The 27,667-nt window shown below is 49.0% G+C and overlaps 1 protein-coding gene across 1 annotated transcript; it reads right to left on the bottom strand.

Moving 5' to 3' along the window:
* Window positions 1–16,721: 16,721 nt before the first annotated feature.
* Window positions 16,722–27,208, bottom strand: LOC135816960 (uncharacterized protein K02A2.6-like). Its single transcript, XM_065330064.1, has 5 exons — window positions 24,494–27,208; window positions 23,287–23,427; window positions 21,981–22,133; window positions 17,020–17,160; window positions 16,722–16,742 (listed from the first exon to the last, which is right to left on the bottom strand). Exons 1-5 carry the CDS (start codon window positions 27,206–27,208, stop codon window positions 16,722–16,724), a joined length of 3,171 nt encoding a protein of 1,056 aa, XP_065186136.1.
* Window positions 27,209–27,667: the final 459 nt, after the last annotated feature.

Raw genomic sequence — 27,667 nt, 5'->3', positions numbered from 1 at the left:
GCTTCTCACCGCCGTACAACAATGCACACAAGTCAAAAACGATCCGGGGCTCTGACTACGCGCCCAGAACCCGTCATCTCCTGCTGCCGTGGTGGTGGTAACGGTGCTGGCGGTTCATACGCTGGCTGCTGAGGGACGATAGCAGGTTGAGCGGTATCGGCAAGCTCAGGAGCCACGTCCTGTGACGATACTTCTAACGGCACTAACCTTTGGATCGGCCTCAACAGGGTACTGGTACTCAACTTAACCTTGGCAACACGACGCTTGCCATCTCGACCAGGGAATAACTCGATGATCCGTCCCAAAAGCCAGAACTGTTTGCGCTTGGTATCATCGAGAACAAAGACAACATCACCCACAGCTAAAGGGCGCGACATGGTCTGTTGGTGCTTGTTCAGCTGAATTAGGTACTCCACCTCCCAACGATTCTTGACATGCTTCAGTGTCTGACTGAGGTAACGCAATCTCGCTGACATATGCGTAGCGTCCAGGGTACCTGCTGGCTTCGCTGACGACATCCAAATGTTACCCATCATCATTGCAGGGGTTACTGGTGGCCCATCCAGGCTATCAGACACATAAGTTAGCGGACGACTATTCACCACTGCTTCAACCTCATACAAGATGGTCTCAAGCTCCTGAACCTTCAGAAACGCTGTTCCCATTACCTTTTTCAAGGCACTCTTCACTGTACCAACCATTCGCTCATAGAAGCCTCCATGCCATGGTGCAGCTGGAGGATTGAACATCCATGGCACACTCAGTTTGTCAGATGCCGCCTTGAACGTTGTAGCGTTGTCAGACCTGATCCGAGACGGCAAACTACGTGTCGCGACAAACTTCCGAAATGCCATCAAGAATGACTCGGTACTTAAACTATCGACCACCTCCAAGGGAACTGCTTTGGTGGTGGCACACACAAACAATGCTATCCATACCTTCGGAGATGACTCACCACGGCGCACGTACAACGGACCAGCATAGTCGATGCCGGTAGTTGCGAACGGCCTCTCGTGAACAACTCGGTCTTCTGGCAGCGGCGGGCAGACTTCTGAGGCAGCCTTAGCCTTGTAGCGGCGGCATGTAACACATCGCTGAGTAATGTTGCGTAGCGCTCGTCGACCACCGATAATCCAGAATTTCTGACGGATGAACGACAAGACTCCTTCTACACCTTGGTGCATCCTTTCAACATGCATTTTCTCCAACAGCAAATCGGTCAGATGATGTTTGCCTAACAGGACTGGGTGCTTGGCTCCATACGCCAACTCGCTGTGCTGAAGTCGTCCCCCGGCTCTGAGCACTGCATGCTCATCCAGAAACGGTGCAAGCTGATACACCTTCGACCCAGGCTTCACTGGTTGACCTTGCTTGATCAGCTCAAGATCCTCAGTGAAACATGCGGCTTGAACGATGCGGTACAATACGTTGTCTGCTGCAAAATAGAGTTCAGCACGAGGCTCAGTGTGCTTCCACTGCAACATCCGAGTCACCATGTCCTGTGCCCTGGACCACTTACTAAATCGGAGCCACCATTCCTTATCAGATTCTCGACTACAGGTGGTGGCTGACACTCGTACTTCTACACTGGACTAATCTGTAGCTGCGGTTGAGGATGCAGTGGGCCAGTCATTGGGCTCCGTGATCCAGGTTGGTCCGCCCCTCCAGAACGGACTACGGATCTGCTGTGCACTACTGCCACGCGACGGTACATCTGCTGGGTTGTGAAGGCCCGGGCAATGGTTCCACACAATGCCGACCTTCTTCGAGATCTCTTGGACTTGACTGACGCGGTTAGCCACAAATGTTTTCCATTTATACGATGGATTACTGATCCAATGAACGGTAGTGAGACTGTCAGTCCAGCCATAGACTTGCGTGACGGTCACACGCAGCTCCTTCACCACAAACGCAGCGTAGCGAGCCGCTAGACATACTGCTTGTAACTCAAGGCGGGCTAACGTGGGCGGAGACACGGGTGCCACTTTGGCCTTGGCAAATACCAAGTGCGACTGTCCATTGACGACTGCATACAAACAACATCCAAACGCTTTCTCACTGGCATCGGCGAAGGCATGAAGCGCAATCGGCGTGTCAAGATTGCAGCAAATCCAACGTGGTATGTCAATGCTCACCACTTCGGCCAACTCTCCCCACCATTGCGCACATGCGCCTGCGATGCCATCAGGCAACTTATCATCCCAGTCACCTCCGACTTTCCAGGCTTGCTGTAGCAGTATCTTTCCCGGCACAACTGCCGGTGCTGCTAGACCTAGCGGATCAAACACTGATGCAACACACTTGAGGAGGGATCGCCGGGTCCAAACAGACGGCCTATCGGACTCGCCTAGCGCTGCTATGCTGAGCAAGTCATCACTGGTTTTCCATTTCAGACCGAGGACTTTATCTCCGGCCTCTGGATCGCACGGGATTTCGTTGCCTCGCCACTTGCGTAACTCCATGCCAGCATCCGTAAGCACACGCACGCTGAACTCTTGCATCTCCTTGGCTTCCGAGGCATTTGAGACACTAGAGACCAAATCGTCAACGTAGAAACTCGTGAGCAAGAGATCAATACGATCTCGCTCTTTGAGTGCAGACAACGCACGTAGCTCCTTCAAGTGATGCTGAATCACCGCAGTAAGCATGTATGGCGAGCAGTTTACGCCAAATGGCAGTTTCGTTAGCCTCCAGGTTAACAGTTCTTCGCTGTCGCTTCGACCGGGCCACAAGAAACGCAGGTACGGACGGTCTTCGGGATTAACCACGACCATGAAGAAAGCCTTTCGGATGTCTGCTTGCAGCGCGCTCTTATATTCACTGAACCGTAATAGCATACCTGCGAGACTCAGCAATAGCGACGTTCCAGGGTCAACCATGTCGTTCAACGACTTGCCATCTGGAGCCGTCGCCGAGGCATTGAACACCACTTTTAACTTCGTGGTTGCAGCGTGCTCGCGGAATACACCATGATGCGGTACATAGTACCCGGCATCGCTCTGACATGGCTCCAGCTCAATGGCTCCAAGCTCGCGGTACTCCCTGATCAGCACATCATCATAGAGCGCACGCTTCCCATTCCTCTTCAGCTTTTCAAGAAGCCGCGTTGCGATGACTCTAGCTTGAGCAAAGTTATCCGTTAGGCGACGCTCATTTCGCCACAAGAGACCCACTTGGTACCCGCTGCCCTGGCGACATAGCGGGAAAGATGGCAGGTGCTGATGTTGTTCTGGAGGTTCATCCAACTGCCATAGTTGTTCAATGTGGGCTGTGACACATGACACGGTCACCGGCTGACTGTTTCGACTTGGTGCAGACGCTGGACCAGATAATACATTACCTATCTCTGTGTTCCACACCGTCTCACCATTAACTTCCTTCTTGCTGTGCAGTACCGCGTTGATATAGTCTGCACCAATCAGCATATGTATTTCGTCTGATGTCCCTTGTTGAGGCTTGTCACTCAGCTCTACTCCCCAACTGTGCCACTGGGCAATGGTCTGCGGACTTGCGCACTTCAGGTCCATCTCAAGCGTTGGTTTCACGAACGCGCGTACCCGAATGCTAGCGGAGCTACCCTGGATCGTGATGGCGTACTTATCCATACGCTGTTAGGTTGGTTTCGCGCTGAACGGCTTCACCTCTACATTTTCAACCCCAACGTGTTCTGCATCGATTGCTGACACCAACGCTGCAGTCACGAATGACGCCTCAGCACCCGAGTCCAGGAACACGCGAACCTTCGCGTTTCGAGTTCTTCCCTCAACTCGTGCCACTCCGGTCATCAGCCGCACACTTGGCGAGTGTAGACAGCACGAGTCGACCCAACATTCTTCTCCGTAACTATCTCAGTTGGTTTCTCCCGGCTGTAACCTGCTCTATCCAACACCTCATGTATTAGATGTACATTTTGGATTTTGAAAAGTGAGGCACGCGTTTTTCGGGCTCTCCTTTTTTCCCCTTTTTTGCAGCCCAGCCGGCATCAGGCCGGACTGGAAGTAGACTAGATCAGTGATTAGAAATAGCAAATAGAAGTAGAGTAGTGTCGGAAACTTGCCATGCCCGGAGCTACCACGAGAACTAACTCTCGTGTATCAGCCTTGACTGAATCTGAGACGAAAATGTTGGGCTCCCTGCCTAGTATCGAGTCGGATGTATCGGCAGTGCTAAGAAGTCTGGCCGCACTTGTCTCCGAGGCCGCCGATCGCGAGGATCGCCTGAACAATAGGTTCGATGAGCTATCCAGACAAGTATCTGAGCTGAAGGAGGAGGTAGCTTCTCTCAAAGAATCCGCCATTGCCGCGGCGAAAGCTCCTCAGCCATGCCAGCCAGGACGTACTACGAACCCTGACCGTACCCGTACTGACCCCCGCACAGCCTGCAGGCAGTGTAGCATGAGTGCGAGTACGAGCAGATCTACCAGCTACAGCAGCGCGCTGAACCAAGGTCCAGCATCCGATGCGCCCCGTACTGAATTTGAAAATGATGCTCGCCCAGCAGCCAGCCCTGGCCACAATGTGGACAGCGTGAGCGAGAGTGACGCGGATGACGGTTTTCAGCAGCCACGGAGACGAAAGCGCAACAAGAGCACAAAGGTGTTGCAGCCCATCTCCGACGATGCATGGAAACTAATTGCAGATGAGCCCCACAGAGCGAAGAGAGCTGTCGTATATGTTGGTAACCTCAGCAGGGAGACAACTGAAGACCGGTTACGCGAATTTGTTGATTTGCGTAGCAGGGCCGTCAACTCCAACACACCAGTAGTGCTCCACACCTGTAGCATGCATGTCAATGCTAGCGGCTGCATGTCTGCAAGAGCGTTTGTGGATGCCAGCTCCCTGCATATCCTGCTGGCTGCCAACTTCTGGCCAAGGCCACTTTATTGCAGGAGGTGGACCTTCCACACATCCGACACTCACAAGACAGTACCAGGGTCAGCTCAGCCTGGCTGCCCACCAACTGACACGCCAGAGACATCCCCATCCCTGCCCAATCCACTGCAAAGCGTAGGTAGCAACAAAAGCAGCAGCGCAGATACTGCAAGCAACAACAAAAGCAGCAGCGCAGATACTGCAAGCAAGCAACAATGAAAATCCTCCTTACAAATGCTGGTGGAATCATGTCCAAATTTGGAGAGTTTCAACACGCGCTTGTATCCTCCAAAGCTGATATCGCTGTTGTTACTGAAACCAAGATCACCGCAGAGAAATTCTCCCTTCACGAGTCAGCCATCCCAGGGTACTCCGGCCCACTCCGGCGTGACAGGACTGAACATGGTGGTGGCATAGCAATCTGGATACGCAGCCCATTGGCGTACCATCATCTAGATCAGTACGACTCATCTGTTCACGAAGTAACTTGGCTCACAGTGCAGTCTGCCCATCATGGTAAGATAGTGCTGGGTGCTGTATACAGGCCAGGATCCGCCTCAGACACTGATATCTCAACACTTGAGCACCTCGATGGCATCCTGGATAGCGTCAGAAAACACGGCACCCACACCATGCTGGTCGGAGACTTCAATGTCCACAACACGGCTTGGCTCGGCAGCTCTAAGACCACCCGTGCAGGGGAGTACATGGAGGAACTAAGCGCTGCCCACAGCCTCATGCAGCATGTCCAAGAACCAACCCGAGGTCTCAACACCCTGGACTTAGTGCTCTCTGACTTCACTGGTACTGTGACCACCGGTATCTTGCCGCCGATAGGAAGGTCAGACCATTGTGTTGTCCACGCTGTGCTCGCTCAAGCCCCGCTAGAAAATGAGCCCAGCACACGGAGGCGTGTGTGGCGATATGGCCAAGCCGACTGGAACAGACTGCGTGCCCACTACCGTCGCATTGCCTGGGCAGCTGAGTTTCCGGAGGACCCAGAGGAAGCATGCAGCCTTGTTACTAGGCACATCGTGTCTGGGATGCTGCAGTTTATTCCCCACAAGATGCTGGAAACAAGGCCGTCCGATCCGAGCTGGTGGACACCAGAATGCACTGAGGCTCAACGTGCCAAAGAGAAAGCATGGAAGGCCTGGCGTCACCAGGGGCCCAGCGAATGCCTGAAGCAGTCGTTCATGACAACTGTCACTCAATCTATTACAACCCAACATCGTGCACAACAAGCTGAAGAGCAGACAGTCCGCGAGCGTCTCACACGTGGTTCCATGAGAGACAAGGACTGGTGGAGGAATGTCAAGCGCGCCGCCGGTCTGGGTAGGACTACAGACGTGCCAACACTCACTGATGCTGACGGGCACGAGCACAGTACATCGAAAGCCAAGAGCGAGTGCCTTGCTAGATTCTTTGCTGAAAAATGTAGCCTTGGGGATAATGACATCGACAATGCTGAGTTACCAGCAACACCCCGCACTACCACTCCGGGCCTGCAGCGCATCCGCTTCCGCGTCTCTGAAGTCCAACAGTGCCTGAAGCGTCTCAACACATCCAAATCCACTGGTCCAGATGAGATCCCAGGACGAGTACTCAAGGAGTGTGCAGCTGAACTAGCACATCCGCTGGCTAGATTGTTTCGCCTGTGTTTTGCAAATGGAGTCCAGCCCCAATCATGGAAAATTGCCCGTGTCGTTCCAGTGCACAAGAAAGGACCCAAATCCATGATGAAGAACTACCGGCCTATATCTCTCCTGACGATCATCTCTAAGATCATGGAAGGTATCATCAATCGGCAGCTTGTGAACCACCTGGAAACCCATCAACTCTTCTCCTCGTCCCAGTTTGGCTTCCGACGTGGACTGGGCACAAGTGACCTACTGACGGCTCTCCAGCATTCCTGGGCCACCACCCTGGCTGGCGGCGGTCTTGTGCATGCCCTGGCAGTTGATATTGCCGGGGCATTCGACAAGGTTTCCCACCCAGGTGTCCTTGCGAAGGCACAGCAATGTGGCATCCACGGCCAACTCCTGGCTTGGCTAAGGTCGTATCTCCATGACCGAAAACTGACTGTAGTTGTTGGCGGTCAGTCCTCCCCACTGTTCCCGATCAAGGCTGGAGTGCCCCAGGGTAGCCTCCTAGGTCCCACTCTTTTCCTGTTATATGTAAACGATGCAGAACAGTGTTTAGCCCCAGGCTCCAGTCTAGCTGTCTATGCGGACGATACAACACTCTATGCCCTAATCAGAAACCCAGATACCATCGCTGCTGCTTGCAATAGCCTCCAAGCATCTATTGACCGCCTGCAGACTTGGGGTGCCCAATGGAAGATAAAGTTCGAGCCATCAAAATCTCAGGCAATACTCCTTGACCGCCACAGACCATCCCTGGATGTCCCACAGCTCACATTTTATGGCATGCAGGTGCCTGAGAGCCCTCAGCTCAAGCTGCTAGGAGTGTTATTTGACAGTACTCTCTCCTTCCGGGCCCACATCCGTTCCCTTGCCGTTAGAGCCAACCAGCGACTCGGCCTGCTCCGAAAGGCATCTCGGATCCTGGACAGTGCAGGGCGCCTAACTGTGTACAAAGGATTTGTACGGCCTATAATGGAGTACGCCCCTCTCGTCTGGGCAAGTGCGGCACATTGTCACCTCCATCAGCTGGACCTGGTCCAGCGTCGAGCCATGAAGGTTATTGGCCCCTCATTGCTCCCCAGCCTGGCAATCCGAAGGCATGTTTACGGGCTGTGCTACCTGTATAAGCTGCAATGCATACCAGGTCCAGCTCTGCTCACCAACATGGTACCTCCCCCAGCAAGAGTTAACGCTGCACCCCGGACGCGCCGGCAACGCCAGTCCCTCGGTGGCCACTCTTTCCAACTCGCAACTCCTCTGCCAGCCTCCAGTCCAGAGTTCATCCGCCGCTCCTTCCCATACTTTGTCCTGGAGAGCTGGAACACACTGCCTGCCCCAATCCTCGCCGAACGCCCAACTCTCAAGAAATTGCCGACATTCAAGACCAAGGCCTACCATCACCTCCGCCAGACCAATTGGCTATGGGCCACTGAAGTCCACCAGCACTGAGAATAACCGGTTGTCTCTATTATTATCATTTTCTGTCTCTCTCTCTCTCTCTCTCTCTCTCTCTCTCTCTCTCTCTCTCTCTCTCTCTCTCTCTCTCTCTCTCTCTCTCACTCTTCCTCTCCTGGGAAGCTCCTCATGCTCATTCTCCCTTTCTCTGTCCATTTCCCCTTCCTGATGCGTAGACCAACTGTTGAACCCGAGACCACTAGGTCGGGGGAGGTTGACCTACCTCATCGGCACGCATGCCACGCTCCTCTGTGTTGTCAAAGTTCGCTTGTCCACTTTTGTCTACCTCCCCTTTTATGTTGCTGGCCAGTGCTTTGTAGTAAAAAAAAAAAAAAAAAAAAAAATACACTGGTATATGTGCATTGAATTGCATATCGGAGCTTCGAGCTTCGATATAACAGTGTATACCAACACGAAATCGGGTTTTCCTTTGCTCGAGATAGCACTGTTATATAGCCCTTTCCCAAAGGTGCTCGCCCTTTTTTCGCCCTTTTTGGCCCTTTTGGAAAAGCCCGTTTCTTTCGCCCCTTATTGCGTTTTTTGGTGAATATCGCCCTTTTCGAGCTTTTAGAGCTGAAAAAGTGCTAAAATCTGTTTGCTCAGATCATGCATGCGATCACAGTTTCCGAGTTCTCGATCGATGGGCCTTGGCACGCCGCTTTTTTGGGGGCAACAAGTTGGTGAAGCTTGTAAAAAGTGGGTTTTTGAACTTTACTTCCTGTTTTGCCTTTCGTGGACCCACAAATGTAAGAGTGCGTATTCGTTTCTCAACTTGGGTTCATATCTGAACATGTATCATGGCTATGCTTCACTGAAAAAAGAGCACTTTTTGCCTGTTTTCACTGAAAAAGAGCACTTTTTCAGCATATTTTGAGGGACGCGAAAAGCACTAAGTGCGAATTAAAGGGGCACCTTTGGGACAGGGCTATCGGCTAGGAGCAGGAGTGAGGAGAAACCAGTAAGGTAGACCTATATCAACAACATAATTTTAAAAGGTGAAAGGGAACTACACCGAACAAAGTTACACCATTGTTTAAGCAACATGAACACACACTATGTACGTACGGTATATCTAATCGCCACACACACCTCAGACCTCAGACAAAGCGGGAGCGATGATAGCGAACAGCTATGTTTTTAGACATAGCAACTTGTGCTGGGATTACACCATCCAACAGCTTGCAAGGCTGATGAATTGACCGCCACTATTTTTAGCCTGGTATCCACCACACAGCTGTTTGAAGTGACTTTTTCTGGCCAGTGAATCCCTATTTTTCATTTTTCCATTTTTTTTCTTTTTTTTCTTTTTCTACACACACACCACACCACATACTCCGGCATACACTGGCTGTTGGTAACCACCCAGGAGAATGAAAGAAAAGTCAGGAAGAGTCTGAGAAAGAGAAGAAAGACGTGTGTGACCATAATCGTCGGGAATCGAACCCGCAAACTATCGATTGAAAATCGCTGCACATACCACTGCACCATATGGGACACACACACCATATGGGACACACACACGCACACACACACACGCACACCCACACACGCACACACGCACACCCACACACGCACATACACACACACACGCACATACACGCACACACACGCATGCACACTACACACGCACACGCACACACGCACACACACACGCACACACACACACCCACACACGCACACACACACACACGCACACACACACACACACACGCATGCACACTACACGAATACACGTAGTCTCAAACATGCTCATACACGGACGTGTGCAAAACAAGAAGAAGCGAAAATGTGCCTTGGAAACGACATGTGAGGAGTGGTGGGATTACTATGACAATGAAGGTGAGATTCTGGCACTAACCTGCAACAACCCTACAACATTGCGCTGTTTTATTCTTGACAGTGCTAAAAGCAATAGAATGTGCAGGAATGGACACTCGGATGGAGAGCCAAGGCCGGATTAATTTATACAAAAGAGAAAGATTTGGCTAAAAGGGAAAGGACCAAGAAACTACAAGTTACGCTACACTATCCACTATAACACCACCAGTTACTAAACAATCAGCCCATGCGATAACATTGCACGACACTGACCGACGGTACTGACGTTCTACAACTAACTGGCTAACAGCTCTAGCCCATCTTGGATGCGCACTCCAACAGCCTTGCATCTTGGAAGGTTCTAAATATCATAGTTATAGAATACAAACATAAGGAGGGGGACTTGCAACTTGTAGTTCCTTGCTCCTTTTTCTTTCTTATAATTCATCCTTGGCTCTCCATTCCAGTCCAATTGTATACAAGGTGAAAGAGAACATGGTGAAACACAGACAATAGAAATAGGATTCTAGTCATTCTAACAAAAATTCGGATTCAACTCTCCAGGAATCAACGTTGTGCTGAGGAACAAATCAGAGCGAAGGAACTACTTCGAACTATAGTATTTTACAGAAGGCAATGCTGCAGATGTAACACATACATGTATAAAAAATACTTGAGGGGCTGAGATATCAAAGTGTGATTTCCCACAATGAATATACGAGCAACACAGCCTTCAAGGAGTACCAACAGCGAAAGTCGTGCATTACCTACGAGAAGGTGATAATCAAAAGCCGTATTGAATCAAAACTCACAGCAGAATTTGCTGTATGTGTCCAACTTGTATTCATAAAAAAATATCTTCATCTCTTGTAGGATCCAGGGAAATAGTCTGGGGAGATGGCATCCGTGCTGCCTGATTGTCTGCTAATTTGATGAAGGGAAGTTAGGTAACGTGCCATACCAAATGCAGGTGGGAGCAGGTTCCCAATTCGCAGCTATGCTACCTCCATGGAGGCAATAGAACCTTTTAAAAAGAAGGTGCATTTAAAACATTTGGATCGGGACGAGGTTACAGGGAGAGATTTCATCATACCAACACCAAAGACAGGGATATGACTGAACAGATGCATGGACATCCACAGTTTTATGGGACGCACAGACACACGGACACTGGGACAGGGTTATAGACCAATACACCCACTTGTGCATGTACAGGGGACATGAAAAGATATAGGGTCAGGGACATGAACAGATACAGTACAGGGTCAGGGACATGAACAGATATAGGGTCAGGGACATGAACAGATACAGGGTCGGGGACATGAACAGATACAGGGTCAGGGACCTGGACAGATACAGGGTCAGAGACCCAAACAGATACAGGGTCAGAGACCTGGACAGATACAGGGTCAGAGACCTGGACAGGTACAGGGTCAGAGACCTGGACAGATACTGGGTCAGAGACCTGGACAGATACAGGGTCAGAGACCTGGACAGATACAGCGTCGGAGACCTAGACAGATACAGGGTCAGGGAGATGGACAGATACAGAGTCAGGGATGCGGACTGATACACGGTCAGGGACATGGACTGATACAGAGTCAGGGATACGGACTGATACACGGTCAGGGACATGGACAGATACAGAGTCAGGGATACGGACTGATACACGGTCAGTGACATGGACAGATACAGAGTCAGGGATACGGACTGATACACGGTCAGGGACATGGACAGATACAGAGTCAGGGATACGGACTGATACACGGTCAGTGACATGGACATGCACTGGTAAAGGGACATGGTTAGGGGCAGGGACAAGAACAGAAACAATTGGGAACCCGTATTCTGGAGAGTGCTGGTGAAGCGTCGTTGCAGGCAAGTGAAGTGAAAGTTGAAAAGAGTTGCTCAAAGGATGAAAGTCATACTATGACAGTGCGTGGACAAGAGACAATCCTGCTACTAGTGCTAGCTAGAGACCAACATGAATATACATGTACATGTGATCTATACGCAGATCTATGTAGATCTACATGCAGTAACTGCACTTGACCAGACCCGGCTCTGACCCGACTGCAAGAGTTGTGCCGTATATCTACGTGTACGTGCTGGCAGACATCGCAGAGCACAGAAGTGTCACGCTGAGCCGATCGCGGTACTGGTTGAGCGGTATACGCACTGCGCCATTTTCCACGCTAATGGGCGAGGTCGTACCATTCCGTGTGGTCGATGTTCACTGCGGAGAGGTCAGCTCTGACAGAGTCTCGCCACCGTTTCCGAGGACCGCAAGCCGGCCTCGGCGGAAGGAGCGTACCAAACAGGAGCTGGCGCGGAGTGACAAACACACACACACACACACACACACACACACTCACACACACACACAAACACACACACACACACACGCACACAAAAACACGGTACACGCAGACACATCCACCACGTACACACTCTCACACGCACACACACATACACACACCACCCTATGGCCGGCCGTCAAAGCCTCATCCATGTATGTGTACGTGGCACTAAGAGTAGGCATGGGTGGGTAATGCTAGCATTATGGCTGGCATTATAGTTCCTTTTTTCCAGTTGGCATAATGCTGGCATTAAAACACCATTTCGCATGCAAAATTGGAATTACAAGCACAATTGCCGGTCGACAACGGTGTCATGCATGATGCTGGCTTGGTCCAGTTCCGAAAATCGTGCATCTGAACCCATCCGGCTTCGTCGGGAGACTTGACGTTGCAAATCAACTTTCTCAGTGGATTGTTTCAGACAACATGCACACTGTTGTTTAAGTTATTTCTTCTACGCTTTGGCCTTGATCCAAGACAGCCTTCTTAAATCGACTTTTCCAACTTTCAAACTGGCATTATGGAGTAGTGTGAGCATTATAAGTGTCATTATATCCTCATAATTATGAGCATTACCTTTAGCATAATCGCAGGAAATAACTAGCATTATCCGCCCATGCCTATCTAAGAGTCGACAGAATCAGAAGAAGGAAAAGGATGAGCTCTTTGTGCACAAGTCAAGGCAATGTTGACTAGCAATTATAATACTTCGAAGCAGGATAATTGATCTGGAAGAAAGCAATCCACAATAGTAAATATATAAGTCAATAAATCAGAACTCTTTCAAACTAGTCGCAATGCAAAACGGTATACCACCGAGGACACACACAGTTTTCTAACAACTGGGAACATTATTCTAGGTGCTGCGAGTCGGGAAGAACAAGGATCAAGAATCCAGGAGCTACCTAAGAAATACTGGTGGTGCTATCAAACTGGTTTGTTTATTTAAGAAAATAATTTCAAAAACAGTACAGGACTGAATACTCAGTTCATGTGACTCGGAGAATGCTGACAGGCAAAAACAGCCAGCATGGTGGGAAATGAATGGAGGCAAAGGCCACATTTGAGTGGAAAGTTTTGTAAGAGAAAATCGATGAAGAACTGATTGAAAGATGGGTGTGTGGGTAAGGAATTGGGGGGGGGGAGGTAGGAACGGAGGTGTGTGTGTATGCGTGTGTGTGTGCATGGTGCGAGTGTGTGTGTGTGTGTGCATGTGTGTGTGTGTGTGCGCGTGTGTGTGGGGGGGGGGATTCACTGGCCAGAAAAAGCCACTTCATAGCTGTGTGGTGTAGACCAGGCTGAATAGTGGCGGTCAATTCTTTAGCCTTGCTTGAAGTTTTTGAATGGTGCAATCCCAGCACAAGTGGCTATGGCTTCTGCTGTAGCATCGCTATCATCACCTCTGGCCATGGGCGTCAAATGGATGGTCAATGGTGTGTGTGTGTGTATGTGTGTGTATGTGCTCGTTTGTGTGTGTATGCGTGCGTTTGTGTGTGCGTGTGTGTGTGTGTATGTATGTGTGTGTGTGTGTGTGTGTGTGTGTGTGTTAAAAATAGTGGCGGTCAATTCATCAGCCTTGCAAGCTGTTGAATGGTGTAATCCCAGCACAAGTTGCTATGTCTAACATAGCTGTTCGCTATCATCGCTTCCGCGATGGGCATGTCTGAGGTCTGAGGTCTGAGGTGTGTGTGTGTGTGTGTATGTGTGTGTGTGTGTGTTAATGTATGACTGTACAGATATGTTGCCTAGAAGTAACATGGTGACAGAGGGTGCTGGAAGTCTAACAAGAAACCTTTAAAACACAAAAATCTTGTGGCTTCCATCACAGGAAACAGCTACTAAGCCCTCACTTGTCACGCAGACACCCATCGGCTTGTCCAGCTCTCCTTTTCCAAACTCAGCCAGTGGTGTGTAAGTTTCTGTGGCATATACCTGCAGAGAACATGGACAACACTGGTGAGCGTACATGAATAACACGTTTTATAGATGGTTGATGCATGGTGATTAGGGACTGGCGGGTTATGCTCGAAAAGGTGGCAGATTCTGCTCGAAAAGCAGTAAAATTGGCAGAACCATACAAACCTTATGGCGGGCAATTCCTCGAATTTAGCTCTATTTCTTTATCCACATACAAACATGCATGAAACTTACCAGAAAAGTACCGAATTCTGCCAATTTTTCTGGCGGCATAATCCGCTGGACCCTAATGGTGTAATGGGTAGCCGAGTGGTAGGCGCGGTGAAATTAACACGAATTACTTTTATTCTACTTCTTTCAGGTACACACCTGAGATATAATTATTAGTGAAAGAAGAAACGGCAAAATAACTGACTTTCTCTCCGCTGCACACCTGGAGGTTGAATAGCTCGTTATTATCAAAATCTCCTCTTCATCAAAACAGAAATGCGCAGCCGCTTTTATGCAGCAGACGCCGTACGCTTACATACGGAGATACACTAAATACACATCAGCCAAAGCTCCGTATTAGTTCCGTACTACTTCCGTATTTGTCGGGCAGGGATACTACACCCTCCCTTCCTACAGATAATCACGCCCTCGTGATTTTCAAAAAAAAATTAGTGAAGAGTTACGAACACAGCGTCAACCGGAAGATGGCAAATTATATCGGAAATGATAACGTTTAGAGTAGACAGAAGAAATGAACTGATACCAAATCATAACATAGAAGTAAAAGTACACCAGGTTCACACGATCTCACGGGGTCAAAAGGGGAAAGAACTGTCCTCCAAATAGGACCTGAAAATCCACAGCACTCTTGCTGCACAACGCTGGCACAACCCGCCAGGAACATCGGAGTTCAAAACCGAACTGAATACACTATAACTATAAGGGGTGTTGTCACACACATTGTCCCACGTTAGCTGGGTAAGCCGTGGCTCACCATGATCAGACGCCTACCAAACTAAACTGGATTCACACACTCGCATAAAGGAAGACTGAGGAGAAATGGGAGACTGAAGGAAGACAGGAAAGAAAATGCCATACCTGGAATCAGCGTTAGTAACCACGGCGGCGGCTGGAGCTATGGCCAGTATTGGCGGAGGGCGAGCCAGGTTTTATCTTTATCTTGGTTGGGCCGGTCACTCAGAGCGGCTAGCTCGGCGTCAGACAGATCACTCCCTCCTCGTCTTGAATCATGGTCTTCACATTGTCGATAGCATCGCTTGGCGCAACGTAAAGAGTGATGGTCTAGCCAGGAAGAGTGTTGACGAAATTCTGCATTCCACCACGGAGACGAAGTACCAAGTGAATAGTGGACTCCTGCTGAACGTTGTAGTCACTCAGGGTTCGGCCGTCTGCCAACTACGCGCCGGCAAAAATCAAACGCTGCTGGTCTTGGGGAATACCCTCCTTGTCTTGGTCAGCAGCCTGCATGTCGTCGTCCTCATCAGCTTCGCCATCACCACCGGTAGTATACATGTAGGTAGCGGGTTGCTTGGAATCGCCATCGGAGTCTCCAATGGATGCCGTGCGGAAAGAATGGTGATCCACGTTAGCACCCTGACTGTGCTGCAGGCTAATAAGCATGGCCAGGCCCAGGAAAGCATGAAACACGATTCTCATCTTGATTCGTCGCACGGAGCTGCAGCGGGTTGAGCCATGGGGGTCTGGGGTCGAATCACGTTGTTTTATTTTACAAAAACACACCGCTGCCACCAATGTAATGGTAGCCGAGTGGTAGGCGCGGTGAAATTAACACGAATTACTTTTATTCTACTTCTTTCAGGTACACACCTGAGATATAATTATTAGTGAAAGAAGAAACGGCAAAATAACTGACTTTCTCTCCCCTGCACACCTGGAGGTTGAATAGCTCGTTATTATCAAAATCTCCTCTTCATCAAAACAGAAATGCGCAGCCGCTTTTATGCAGCAGACGCCGTACGCTTACATACGGAGATACACTAAATACACATCAGCCAAAGCTCCGTATTAGTTCCGTACTACTTCCGTATTTGTCGGGCAGGGATACTACAATGGTGATGTATGGATGATGTATGAATGATGTATTATTGTTGATGTATCTGTCCCTTCAGGAACTTGCGGTTCCGTGACCGCGTTGTTTTCCGCGATTTGAACAAAATTCCGCGATATCCACGATATTTGAAAAAAGAATCCGCATTATTGTAGAAAACTGTCCTTCGTACTTGAAAAGCACCGCGATATTTCGAAAAGCACCCACAATATTCGAGTCTTTCTTCGATGTTGTTTAGTTCTTCAAGCTCGTCAGTAGTTTACTTGTGAGATCGATACCAGAATGGAGAAGTTTCTGGGAAAATCAGCGGCTGAAAAGTTAAAAAAAAAAAAAAAGGCTCGCATCGAGTGTTGTCGGAGAATGGAGGAAAACTGTCTTGCAAGCTCCAGTCATCACTTGAACCCAGTCGTAATCGAGTACAGCGCAGCACAATCCTACCTCACTACACTACAAGTAACAAAATCGGACGCAATTTGTGGCATTTTACCTCGCAACTTTTTCCGCGATATTTCCTAAATGTCTCCAAAAGTTTCTAGAGGTACAGATGTATGGATGATGCATTATTGGCGGATGTTCATGCATGTCGATGACGATACTGGAAAGACCATTGGACAACACGGTCAAACCACAATTCAAGAACGCAAAGCAACATTCTGTAAGAGCTAATGTACTCTTGCTTTACTGTCTTGTACTCTGTGCATGCAGTGTACATCACTTTCTGTGTTCATATCAGTGTTGTCTGATGATTGTACTGACCATGAATCACAGACTAGCAACAAACTGACCATGCTCCACTGTTGTATATGTACTGGGTACTACTCTCTGCCTGTAGGTATTTAGAATGAAGAATACGACAACAAGCTCTCCCTTACCATAACACGTCCATTGCCATGATCTACGACTAGAACATTGCCGTAGGCATCTGTAGTGACATCATGCTGTTGGCACAGCTGCCCAAAAGCGCTGCCCTGAGACCCGAACGAAGTGATATACTCTCCATCGACGGTCATCACCTTTTGCAGGAATAAAAGAATTGAACATTCACACACACCACTGTGGTGACAGAAAGAGTATAGATATAACAGGAGTGTAATAATAATACTCCAACACACAGTGCATAGCTACTATCATTATGACTGTAATGATGATAAGGTTACTGGTGTGCAACTGTAAAAACTCAAAACCTGAGGTAAAACATGGACCTGGCACCAACATTTGATTACTATGTATGTATTTATTGTAGCACAGACACTGTTTGGTTTGTGACATGATGTATAGACATGATGTTTAAGAGTCTAACTTCACATCAGCCTATACACTCTTCCACTGAAAAGGACAAGTAACAGGCAAACATGGCCAACAAGCATTTGCATGACGTACACATACATTCCTGATTGAATGAATGTTTTCTTGCCCGAACCTGTCTAGTGTTTAGCCTGGTAGATGGATTGTCAATAACAGTAAAGTCTCAGAAACGGAAGAATTCCCAAAGTACGTCTATAATTTCTAGAACAAGTCAAGTTTGCATGCATCCACCCAATTAACACATCCCGTCAGATTCCAGAATCCTTCTGAAGCTCAACTGAAACAGGGTGAATTTAGCGGAGCAATGCATATTGAGCAGAGAGTGGTGTTTTTCTTGCAGATTTGTGTGTGCGAAGTTTGACGTGTTGCTCATGTGTTTCAGACTACAGCCATGAGTCAGACCCGTGTCGTCAATTAGCTGCAAATGCCATTTCCAACCATTCGGAGCATCCACCGACTTTAGAATAATTCCTGACACAACGATAGGAAAATGAAGTTGCTGCTGCTTCTGTTTTGGTTGTTGTTGTTGTTGTTGTTGTTGTTGTTGTTGTTGTTGTTGTTGTTGTTGTTGTTGTCGTCGTCGTCGTTGCGATTGTCGTCGTCTTTGGTATCGTTGTTGATGTGGGTGCCAGCTGAACATGATAACATACCTGTATACAATGGTTGTTCTCGTCTGCAATTAACAACCTGTTGTGGTACACTGTGATGCCGCTTGGATATTGAAATTGGCCGTGACCACTACCTTCTGTTCCAAATGCATATCCTGTCTCACCACTGCATGGCACAACCTGTACAGTACCAGTGTACATAGAAGATAATTATCTGTGAGATTCGTAATTAGGGTTGCAAGGATTATTCAAGTATTCGACTGATATTCGTTTGAAAACACGATAGAAGGAATGTGTTCCCCAATGGAATATTCATTTCAAGGAAGTGTACGTTTAAGTACGTTAATGTGTCGATCTATGGTTGTACAGGCGCTATGACGCATGCGGATATGTGCACTCTGTTCAAGTGTCGATCTATCGTAGTTCTAGAATGGATGCAGTGAGTTGTAAATGCGTGCGAGCATGTATATGTTGGACTCAGTAGAGCGTCCAGCCCCTATATGATGTCCAACCCCTATATAGAGTCCATTGGTCCAAAATCCACTGTACAGAGTCCAAAATTGGAATCAACTGTGAGCTCAGTTTAGATGGACATCACTCCCTGTATAGAGTCCAGCCAATTGGCTTCACCCCTATATAGAGTCCATTGGTCCAAAATCAACTGTACGGAGTCCAAATTTTGAAATCACCTATAAAGATTAAAGAGTCTTTATGTGGACAACACTCCCTGTATAAAGTCCAGCCAATTAGGTACCCCCTATCGAGTTCGAAATTAGACATAGGATCTGCTGTAAGCAGTGAATATTAACCAGAAAACGGCCTCTCCCTTTCACATCATTCACTTCTCAAGATAAAAAAATATGTATTGAGGCGCCACTGCAGCCACTTCACTACATGAAAAACCCTACAAACACCATCCTCAAATCAAGTGGTCTCTTCGCAGACGCTGCAAATTACAATATCTCAATCATGCAGTGTTGCCAAATTATTGTGCACCCACACACCCACATGCACACACCCACACAACGCCAAGAAAATACCTAGAAAAAAAACAAGAATCGAAAGAGAATAATGGAGAGCCCAGGATTAATTATTTGTTTTAAAACTATTGCGCGCGCGCGTGCGCGCACGCACACACACACACACACACACACACACACACAAACTTATACAATGCCAAGAAAACACCAAGAAAAGAGTAGAGACACAATACACACGCAACTCCAACAGCCATGCAAACGTCCACCCATTTACATGTAAAGTCAAGAGGGATAACAAATAATTATACGAAACGAATGCGTACGGGGACGGGTACACGCACGTTTACATACACGTAGTAGTGTAAGAGAGTAACATAGTGCAGTGGTCAGCATAATACTAGCACATGCTGAGAGTGCAATAGCAAGCTTCACCATTGCTCATGGCCATGCAAATGTTCAGCAGCACTCAGTTCCGCAAGCTTCTGAAGATCAGCACACCTGCAACAAATAGATGGCACAAGGATACGCTTATTAACGTAATGATGCATGGGAGCACACAACTACCAAGTTCTCAACGAATGTGATGCTCAATGAAAATCAATCCACTCAAAGACCTGTGAACAGGTGACGGTGGGGACAATAATCTATTTATTTGAATACGAGGAATAAGATTGTTTGTGCACACTCAAGACGCACGGACACACCACCATACAAGTAGTGTACACAGTGTTTCACTGCAACTACTTCGAAGTAAATTGAAATGAGATGATTTGAACAATCTGTACAGCGTTGCCGTCAGTTAGTCTTCCCCAAGATGGAAATGCAATGATTTGTTGTCACGAGGCAGTTTCACTGACACAATGTCATGTTCGTGACATCAAAACGGTTATTTCAGGGAATACGAGTATTAGCTTGAGAAGCGTTTTCTTGTCATTGGCATACAAGCAATCCTCCTACTACTACTAGTACACTGGCACTGCGTTTGTGGATCCCATTGTATTTGACATCATACTATAATTTGTAGAGGAAGAGTGTCGTGGAGTTTCACATAATTATCACAGGGATAAAAATACATTTCTCATGAAATAATTATAATAATTGATGATAGCTAGACGATCGTATACGATTGATGCAAAGTCCGTGCAGTCCTTGAGGACTATTACGAAGTGGTTGATTACTTTTAGGGCATTCATTCAAGCAACATCAAACAAACACGATACGCTCCTTGAAAATGGAAACAAAGTCAAGCATAACGACAGAACAGCAGACCAATCGAAACGAGTAAAAGCTTCCTTACCTCAGTCATCGTCCTGCCATGTAGTTGGAAAGCCTTTTGACACGGTGGTACAGGCAGCTCTTGTCCAGTCAAACAGGGGTATCCTTGTGGCGTCGAACGAACGAGAGTGTCAGTGTATCTGACTCGGCAGATTGGAACTGTGCTGAACCTTTCTCTTTCTCCGCTTTCTGCTTTCATCCCTCGCTCTGATGAAACCGTTCAAACGTCTTACTGGCAGCAATGGCCAGCCAAACAGGGGATCCTTGTGGCGTCGAACGAAAGAGAGTGTCAGTGTACCTGACTCGTCAGATTTGAACTGTGCTGAACTTTTTCTCGTTCTGCAATTTCTGCTTTCATCCCGCGCACTGATGAAACGTCTTCAGAGAACCACAAGACGCTTTCCAGATCATTGTTGATTTTGAACGTCTCCTTATCCTCCTTGGTTACCTCGAGACAGATTACTGTCAGCAACTGCACAGCAGAACTGGCAGCCATGGCTGAAGTGAAGAAAGGAATGCGCTGCCACGAGGCAAGCAGAACTGAAAATGTGTTTGTTCTTTTTCGGGCACAACACACAGGACGGCGTGACTGGATAAACTGGACTCCTGGACTGTGAATAGGGGACTTGTAGAAAAAGTGTACTCCTTATAGGGGATTGCGCGGCAGGATGAAGCTGATCAAAACTGAGTGGACTCCTGGACTCTGTATAGTGGATTTTGGACCAATGGACTCTATATAGGGTGCTGGACATCATATAGTGCATGGACTCTATACTGAGTCCTACATATATATTTACGCACACACACACGTGTGCTCGCACGCACGCACACACACACACATACACACACACACCACTCACACATACATACACACACACCACATACACACACACACACACACACACACACACATAAAGCGCTCCTATTGCATTGACTCACAGAAAGAAGGGTCAGGTAGGTCAGGCAATGCATAATGATCTGGATCCAGAGGCAGGAAAGATAAATTGAGGGCGAATCTCCGCAACTCTTGAACCACCGGTCAAAAGGAGTATAGTGCTTTTTCAAGGACACCACGCCGTGCCCGTAAGTGGCACTCACCCCGAGATTGTGGTGAACAGGTCGCGCATTGAAAAGTATACGAAATGTGACAGGGTTGTCTCAACCAGAGCTTGGAGCGATTTTGAAGCTTGTTCATTTTCGCCCAAGCCATGAAAGGTCTTCCCGGAAGCTGCTCTGAGTCAACACGAGTGTTGGACATGAAGTTGAGCGCCATCCTATTGCTTCTTTCACCTCCACGCGTCCATTCTCGTACAAACTGAATGTGACCTGGGCTTCGCCTGTTCACCAGCGATTCAAAAATGTTCTCGCACATGATCCCGAAAAGTGACCGTTGGTCCGTCCTTGAAGAAGCCCTATGCTTGCAGTCACCCCTTTGGTGTGAGATTAGTTTCCCTCGCTCAGCTATGTATCTGTGCCTAATGAGATCACCATATGCTTGATCTTCTGTTACATGATTGAAAACAGTCCCACAACTTGATGCTGAACAGTGATATAGGCTAGTTCTATCTTTATGTATATCACAGTACACTGTTAGTGGGTAGGAGAGGGATTTTACACAATACAACTGTACATGTACAGTGTGTACTGTATGGTTACGTTTCTGACCTGAATCCGATGATTGTAGTTATCTGCCACAGCAAAGCACGGGCCCAGTACACTGTGGTTGACTAGGACAACACCAATTGGCTCATGGAACTCGCCAATTTCTATTCCACGTATTCCTATAGTGCTGAACTCTGAGAAGTTTTGGTCAGTGATCTGCACAGGAGGGCATGGAGGCAGACAGCAGAGATAAAAGATGATTTAGAAATAGACAATAACTTGGTCAAATGCTTATGACCAGTATCCTCATTTCACGATCACGGTGGCTAGAAGTGGGTGTGCGAAGCAAGACTTGAATTGGGATTACCAACATAAACAGTATAACTACAATACATGATAGTGTGTGTGTGTGTGTGTGTGTGTGTGTATGTGTGTGTGTGTGTGTGTGTGTGTGTGTGTGTGTGTGTGTGTGTGTGTGTGTGTGTGTGTGTGTTCCGCGGATGTTGTTGTTTGGCACATTGCTGCCGCCATGCCCAGTGTGTGGCCCGGGGAAACGATGGCGAGACGCAATTAGGGTCGACCTGCGACAAATAAACATCGCCGACGAGTCATGGTTTGACACAGCGCAGGAACGATCTGAGTGACAGCAAGCAAGCTTTGCTTGGCAGTAAGATATTGCCCGCCACAAGTGCATCATGGAACGGTGTAAACCAGTCCAGCAGCAAGCCAACAGCCGCCAGTGCTCCCAGTGTCACCGATAGTTTCGGAGTGCGGGTGGCATTGCAGAACATCGCTGTACCCAGTCCTGTTCTGCCCCGAATGTTGCCAATGCCACAAGCTCTTCACCTGTACGCCTATGTATTCGGAAACCGTGCTGTCCCGCTCACTGTTCCATTTGTGAACGTTGCTGTAAGTCGATCCAGGGCTTTGCTATCCACAACTGCAACCGATCCACCAGGCGTCCAACTACTGATGAAAGGGACAAGTTCCAATTGCAATGTCAGAATTGCAAGAGGCCTTTCAAGAGGCGAAACGACTTATCCCGTCACCAACGCTCATGTCTCCTCTCGTCTCCGTCTCGCTCAACGAGAAACACGTGACCGACATGGCAGTGTATACCAGGACCAGGACCAGGATGTGTGTGTGTGTGTGTTGATGTGTGTGTGTGTGCATGTGTGTGTGTGTGTGTGTAAGTGCGCGTGAGAGTTCGCCATGTACATGTATGTGTGAGCAGGGGTGGATCGAGCAGGGGTGGAATGGGCAGGGTAGACAGAGCAGGGGTAGACAGAACCTAGATGTTTTTGCCTCTGTGCAGGTTGTAGGATGTGGAGTGTTCAAGTACAACAGTAGCGAAACACCAACACCATACCTGTAGTCGGTGGTTACCAGTATCAGCAATGATCACTCGTTCATCATCTGTTACATGCACAGCGTCTGGGGCATAGAACTCTCCACACTTTCTTCCCTCGACGCCAACCGTCTGCTTGCACTGGCCATCAACCCCATGTATCTAAGTGCATTAACAAAAAGGAATACAATAACAAATTCAAGCACACACATGCACACAGACATAGCGCAGATCTAAACATATACATTAGAATGTAATTCTATGGTGAGAATCTAGCCACAAACTCGCCCAGTAAATATCAGGCAAACATCCACTCCCCGATTCGCTGATGGCCGACCCATTCACATCACAACCATAGCGAGGACGATTCATTATTTTTAAGTTTTAACCATAGCGAAGACAATCCCATTGAGATGTTGATATTCAGACCCAGCAGACAGCGGTTCGTTCCAACACAGGAACAGAGCTCATCAGTGGAGTGTGTAGATAATGGCTGATTCAGGAACATGAGTGATGTTGTATAGGGAAAAAAACTATCACTCGGAATTTCACACTTTCTCTCTAGTGTGGCATGCCCTAGCAAAACAAATGTGCAAGGTGATAACAGATAGTTTTAACAGAGGCCATGCACGTGTGCATTGCTTGGACCTGCATGATTTCATGTCCAGCATGCGTATACATGTACATGATGTCATGTCCAGCATGAGTATACATGTACATGATGTCATGTCCAGCATGAGTATACATGTGCATGATGTCATGTCCAGCATGAGTATACATGTACATGATGTCATGTCCAGCATGAGTATACATGTACATGATGTCATGTCCAGCATACGTATACATGTACATGAGTAGCTATTGGCTGTTGTGTCAACAAACGCAAACACACGAGGTAGGGTTTGTGACTTATCTTTCAGAAGGCAAAGAGAAAAGACTTCTTGTCCATAGCAAAGGACAGGCAGAAAACCGTGATGCATGTGTGTACTAGTATGCGTACACACACGAGTGCAAAAGGGCAATGCGTACAACAGGCAGAACATATATGGATACACCACGCCCCTTCTGAGATAAAAGACATATTTATCTGATCAAAACAAACAAAAACAAAACACACAGCAGCAATGAAGTGCATAAGTAACAGCAACAGGCATAGGTCCGGCAGAAGAGCAGAAACAGAATGAGGACAAAGTCATCAGTCATAAGATTGTCCGCGTGTGGATATCACATTAAACGGGACATTCTGCTGCCGATGGCGATGACTGCGGCGTGGTGCAGGCTGTGCTGGGGCATGTACACCAGGGGCAATAGAGGCAACTGGTGTCTGGCCTTGTGCAGCGTCTGGAGCATAAACAGTAGGGACGGCTGCCGCTGGCGGGGGTGTAGGAGAGACTCTTGGTCGGAGGAAACGGCGGTTGCGCCAATAGATGCGGCCGCTTGGAAGTTTCACCAAGTAGTCCCGGTGCTGACCAATGGCTACGATTGAGCCATGAGCTGACCACAACTTGGTCCGGGGATGCTGGATGTCGACATGTGCTCCAAGAGACAGACGAGGAAGGGACCGAGCAGAGCGGTTGTAATGCTGCTGAGTCGACTCCAGGTAGTGTGATAAGCGCTGGTCAACTTCATTAGCGTGTGTTTGCCATGCAGGAGCAAAGCTGGAATGGTGGGCAAACACAAAAGACGACAGAGGCCGGCCGTAGAGAGCTTGGGCTGGACTCTGACCAGTGGCGTTCGGGGTATTCCTCCACTCAAGCAACGCACGTTGAAAGGAATCCACGTCGAGGTCGCCATTATTATTGGTCTTGTGAATTAGCGACTTCATGGCTTTCACGGCATTCTCGGCAAGTCCATTCGACTGCGGATAATGGGGAGAGGATTTAGCATGACGGATGTGCCAGGTATCACAGAACTTAGCGAACACATGGGACTGGAACTGAGGGCCACCATCACTGGTAAGTACCTCGGGGACACCAATGTCAGGAAACCAGCGGCGAAGAGACCAAATGACGTCTGCAGAGGAGGCAGTGCGTCCGAGCTTGGCAACGCAGGGCCAGCTGGTTAGTCGGTCCACATACACCAGATACTGCAGGCCTTCACACTCAAACAGGTTGGCGCTGCAATGCTGGAATGGCAGATCTGGAGCACGATCGTCCACACGGAGTGGCTCCTTCGATTGTGAGGCGCTGTGCAGGCGGCACTTGTCACAACTGCGGACAACATGCTCGATGTCGGCTGACAATCGTGGCCAGAATACAATCTGCCGGGCACGGGACTTCGTGCGCGTCAATCCTTGATGGGATGCGTGCAGATCAGACAAGACACGCTGCCGGAGAGCGACGGGAATCAAGAGACGGGGTCCTTTCATCACTAAACCACTGTCAATAGAGAGGTGCTCGTGACCATTCCAGTACGGCTGGAGTGACTCAGGCATGAGGGACCTCTTAGCAGGGAAACCAGACACGATGAACTGAACTAGGCACTGGTAGTCAGCGTCGGCCTGGGCGGCGGAGCGGAGCGCGTGGTACTTCAGGCCACCAGACGTATCAAGCGTGCACGCACGGATAGCAGCGCCCTGAGAGGCAGTACTCTCACCCAGTTCATCGTCAGGGCAGGGGTCGCTGACTGGATGGCGGGACAGAGCGTCAGGGAAAGCATGATCCGTGCCTTTCCGCCAGGTTGCGTGTAGCTGATAGGGCCGAAGTTTCAGGACGAGCCGCTGTAGCCGGGGATTCTCTATCTGATCCAAGTAGTAGGAGTTCAGAATAGGGATGAGCGGGCGGTGGTCGGTAATAACTTCGAACCGAGCACCGGAGAGATAGATCGAACACTTGCGTACTGCCCAGGTAACCGCAAGGCATTCAAGCTCAATGACGGCGTATCTCGTCTCAGCATCAGAGAGGAACCGGCTTCCACATTGGAGTATGCACCAGGTGTCGCCCTGCTGCTGCCACAAAACATAACCAAGTCCGTTCTTCACGGACGCATCAGTTTCTAACCGAAGCGGTCGGCCAGGCTGAAAGAACGACAATATCGGGGGAGAAGCCAGGGCAGCTTTGACGGCGTTAAACGCGTCAGTGTGTGCCGACTCCCACAGGAACACATTCGTGGACTTCAGCAACGGGCGAAGCGGGTCGCTGAGCTGTGCGATACGGGGCGAGAAATCACTACACTGGTTGATTAGCCCGAAGAATGAGCGGACGTCAGTGCGATTAACGGGTACTGGGAAATCAGTGATGGCTGCCGTCTTGTCACTGTCAACGGTGTAACCATCCGTGTTGATATGGTAGCCACAGTAGTCGACTTCTGGGACGCCGAAGACGAATTTCTTGGCGCTCGGGGTAATGCCGTGCTGACGGGCGCGGAGCAGAGCGTCACGAACGTGGGTGAAATGAGTCGTCACTTTCGTATCGTACACAAGACCATCGTCAACCACTTTTACGAAGTTGGTGAGGCGATCAAACGCTGCGTCGGTACGGGAGTTGAATACGTCACCAGCCGAGACAAGGCCCTGCGGGTTGCGAAGAAACTGGTACCGCCCCCACGGTGTGATAAAGGTGGTGAGCGGCTTGGCATCGTCGGACAGAGGGACTTGCCAATAGCCATGTCGGGCGTCGAGCTTCGTGAAGTAGCGGGCTTTGCCGATGGCTGCCACTGCGTCATGTGGTGTACGAGCAGGATGGGTGGGTCTGCGTACCTGATCATTCAGCTTTCGAAGGTCCACAGTCAGTCGCATCTCAGTAGTGCCCTTCTTCTCAACGAGAACGATTGGATGGCACCACGCAGAGGGTTCTGTGACTGGCTCGATAATGCGATCATCGACCATACTGTCCAGTTGGGACTTTATCTGATCCCGGTAGGCAAACGGTATGGTGCGAGCAGTGCGGACGCAGCTGGGTTCTGCACCTGGGTCCAACTGAATGTCCATGGGCGGACCATCCATTGGTGGAAGCTGTGAGCTGTCGAAAACATCGGCAAACTCTTCCAGAAGCTGCTGTTGGAGCTGCTGGGCAGTGTTGGGTTCAGTACGGGCAGAACGGACAAACACGGAGGGTCAAGAAGCAGGCAACAGATTCAAGGCACAGAGGCTTTGGCGGGATAGCAGTGCCTCATCCAGGCCTTTGTACACGTGCAGTGTGGTGTCGTGTGTGACGGAATCGAGCGTCAAGGTCGCCTGGATCTTGCCAAGACTGGTCAAGGGTGCGCCATCAGCGGTGCGCACAACATCCTTGTCGGGAGGCAGATTCTCAATAAAGTCTCCGAGGAGCTCGAGGTGTGCAGGGTCAATAGCGTTGATGTCGCTGCCGGTGTCAGGAAGCCAGCGCAAACTGGTTGGCTTGTCCGCAGACACGAGCTGTGTTGACGGCTATGGTAGCCCCTTCACGGGAGGACGCGGCACGTT

The sequence above is a fragment of the Sycon ciliatum genome, chromosome 5 (assembly GCF_964019385.1).
Source record: "Sycon ciliatum chromosome 5, ocSycCili1.1, whole genome shotgun sequence".
Classification (NCBI taxonomy): Eukaryota; Metazoa; Porifera; class Calcarea; order Leucosolenida; family Sycettidae; genus Sycon; species Sycon ciliatum.
This window is presented reverse-complemented; position numbering and strand designations above follow the sequence as displayed.

What these genes read in the sequence shown, in the direction of transcription:
- LOC135816960 (XM_065330064.1), bottom strand. Translation starts at nt 27,208, where the DNA reads ATGGATGGTCCGCCCATGGACATTCAGTTGGACCCAGGTGCAGAACCC. An exon ending in CTGGTAACCACCGACTACAG is followed by an intron (nt 22,134 to 23,286) that starts GTATGGTGTTGG and finishes CCTCCTGTGCAG; the next exon opens with ATCACTGACCAAAACTTCTC. An exon ending in ATGGCAATGGACGTGTTATG is followed by an intron (nt 16,743 to 17,019) that starts GTAAGGGAGAGC and finishes TGGTCTTTCCAG; the next exon opens with TATCGTCATCGACATGCATG.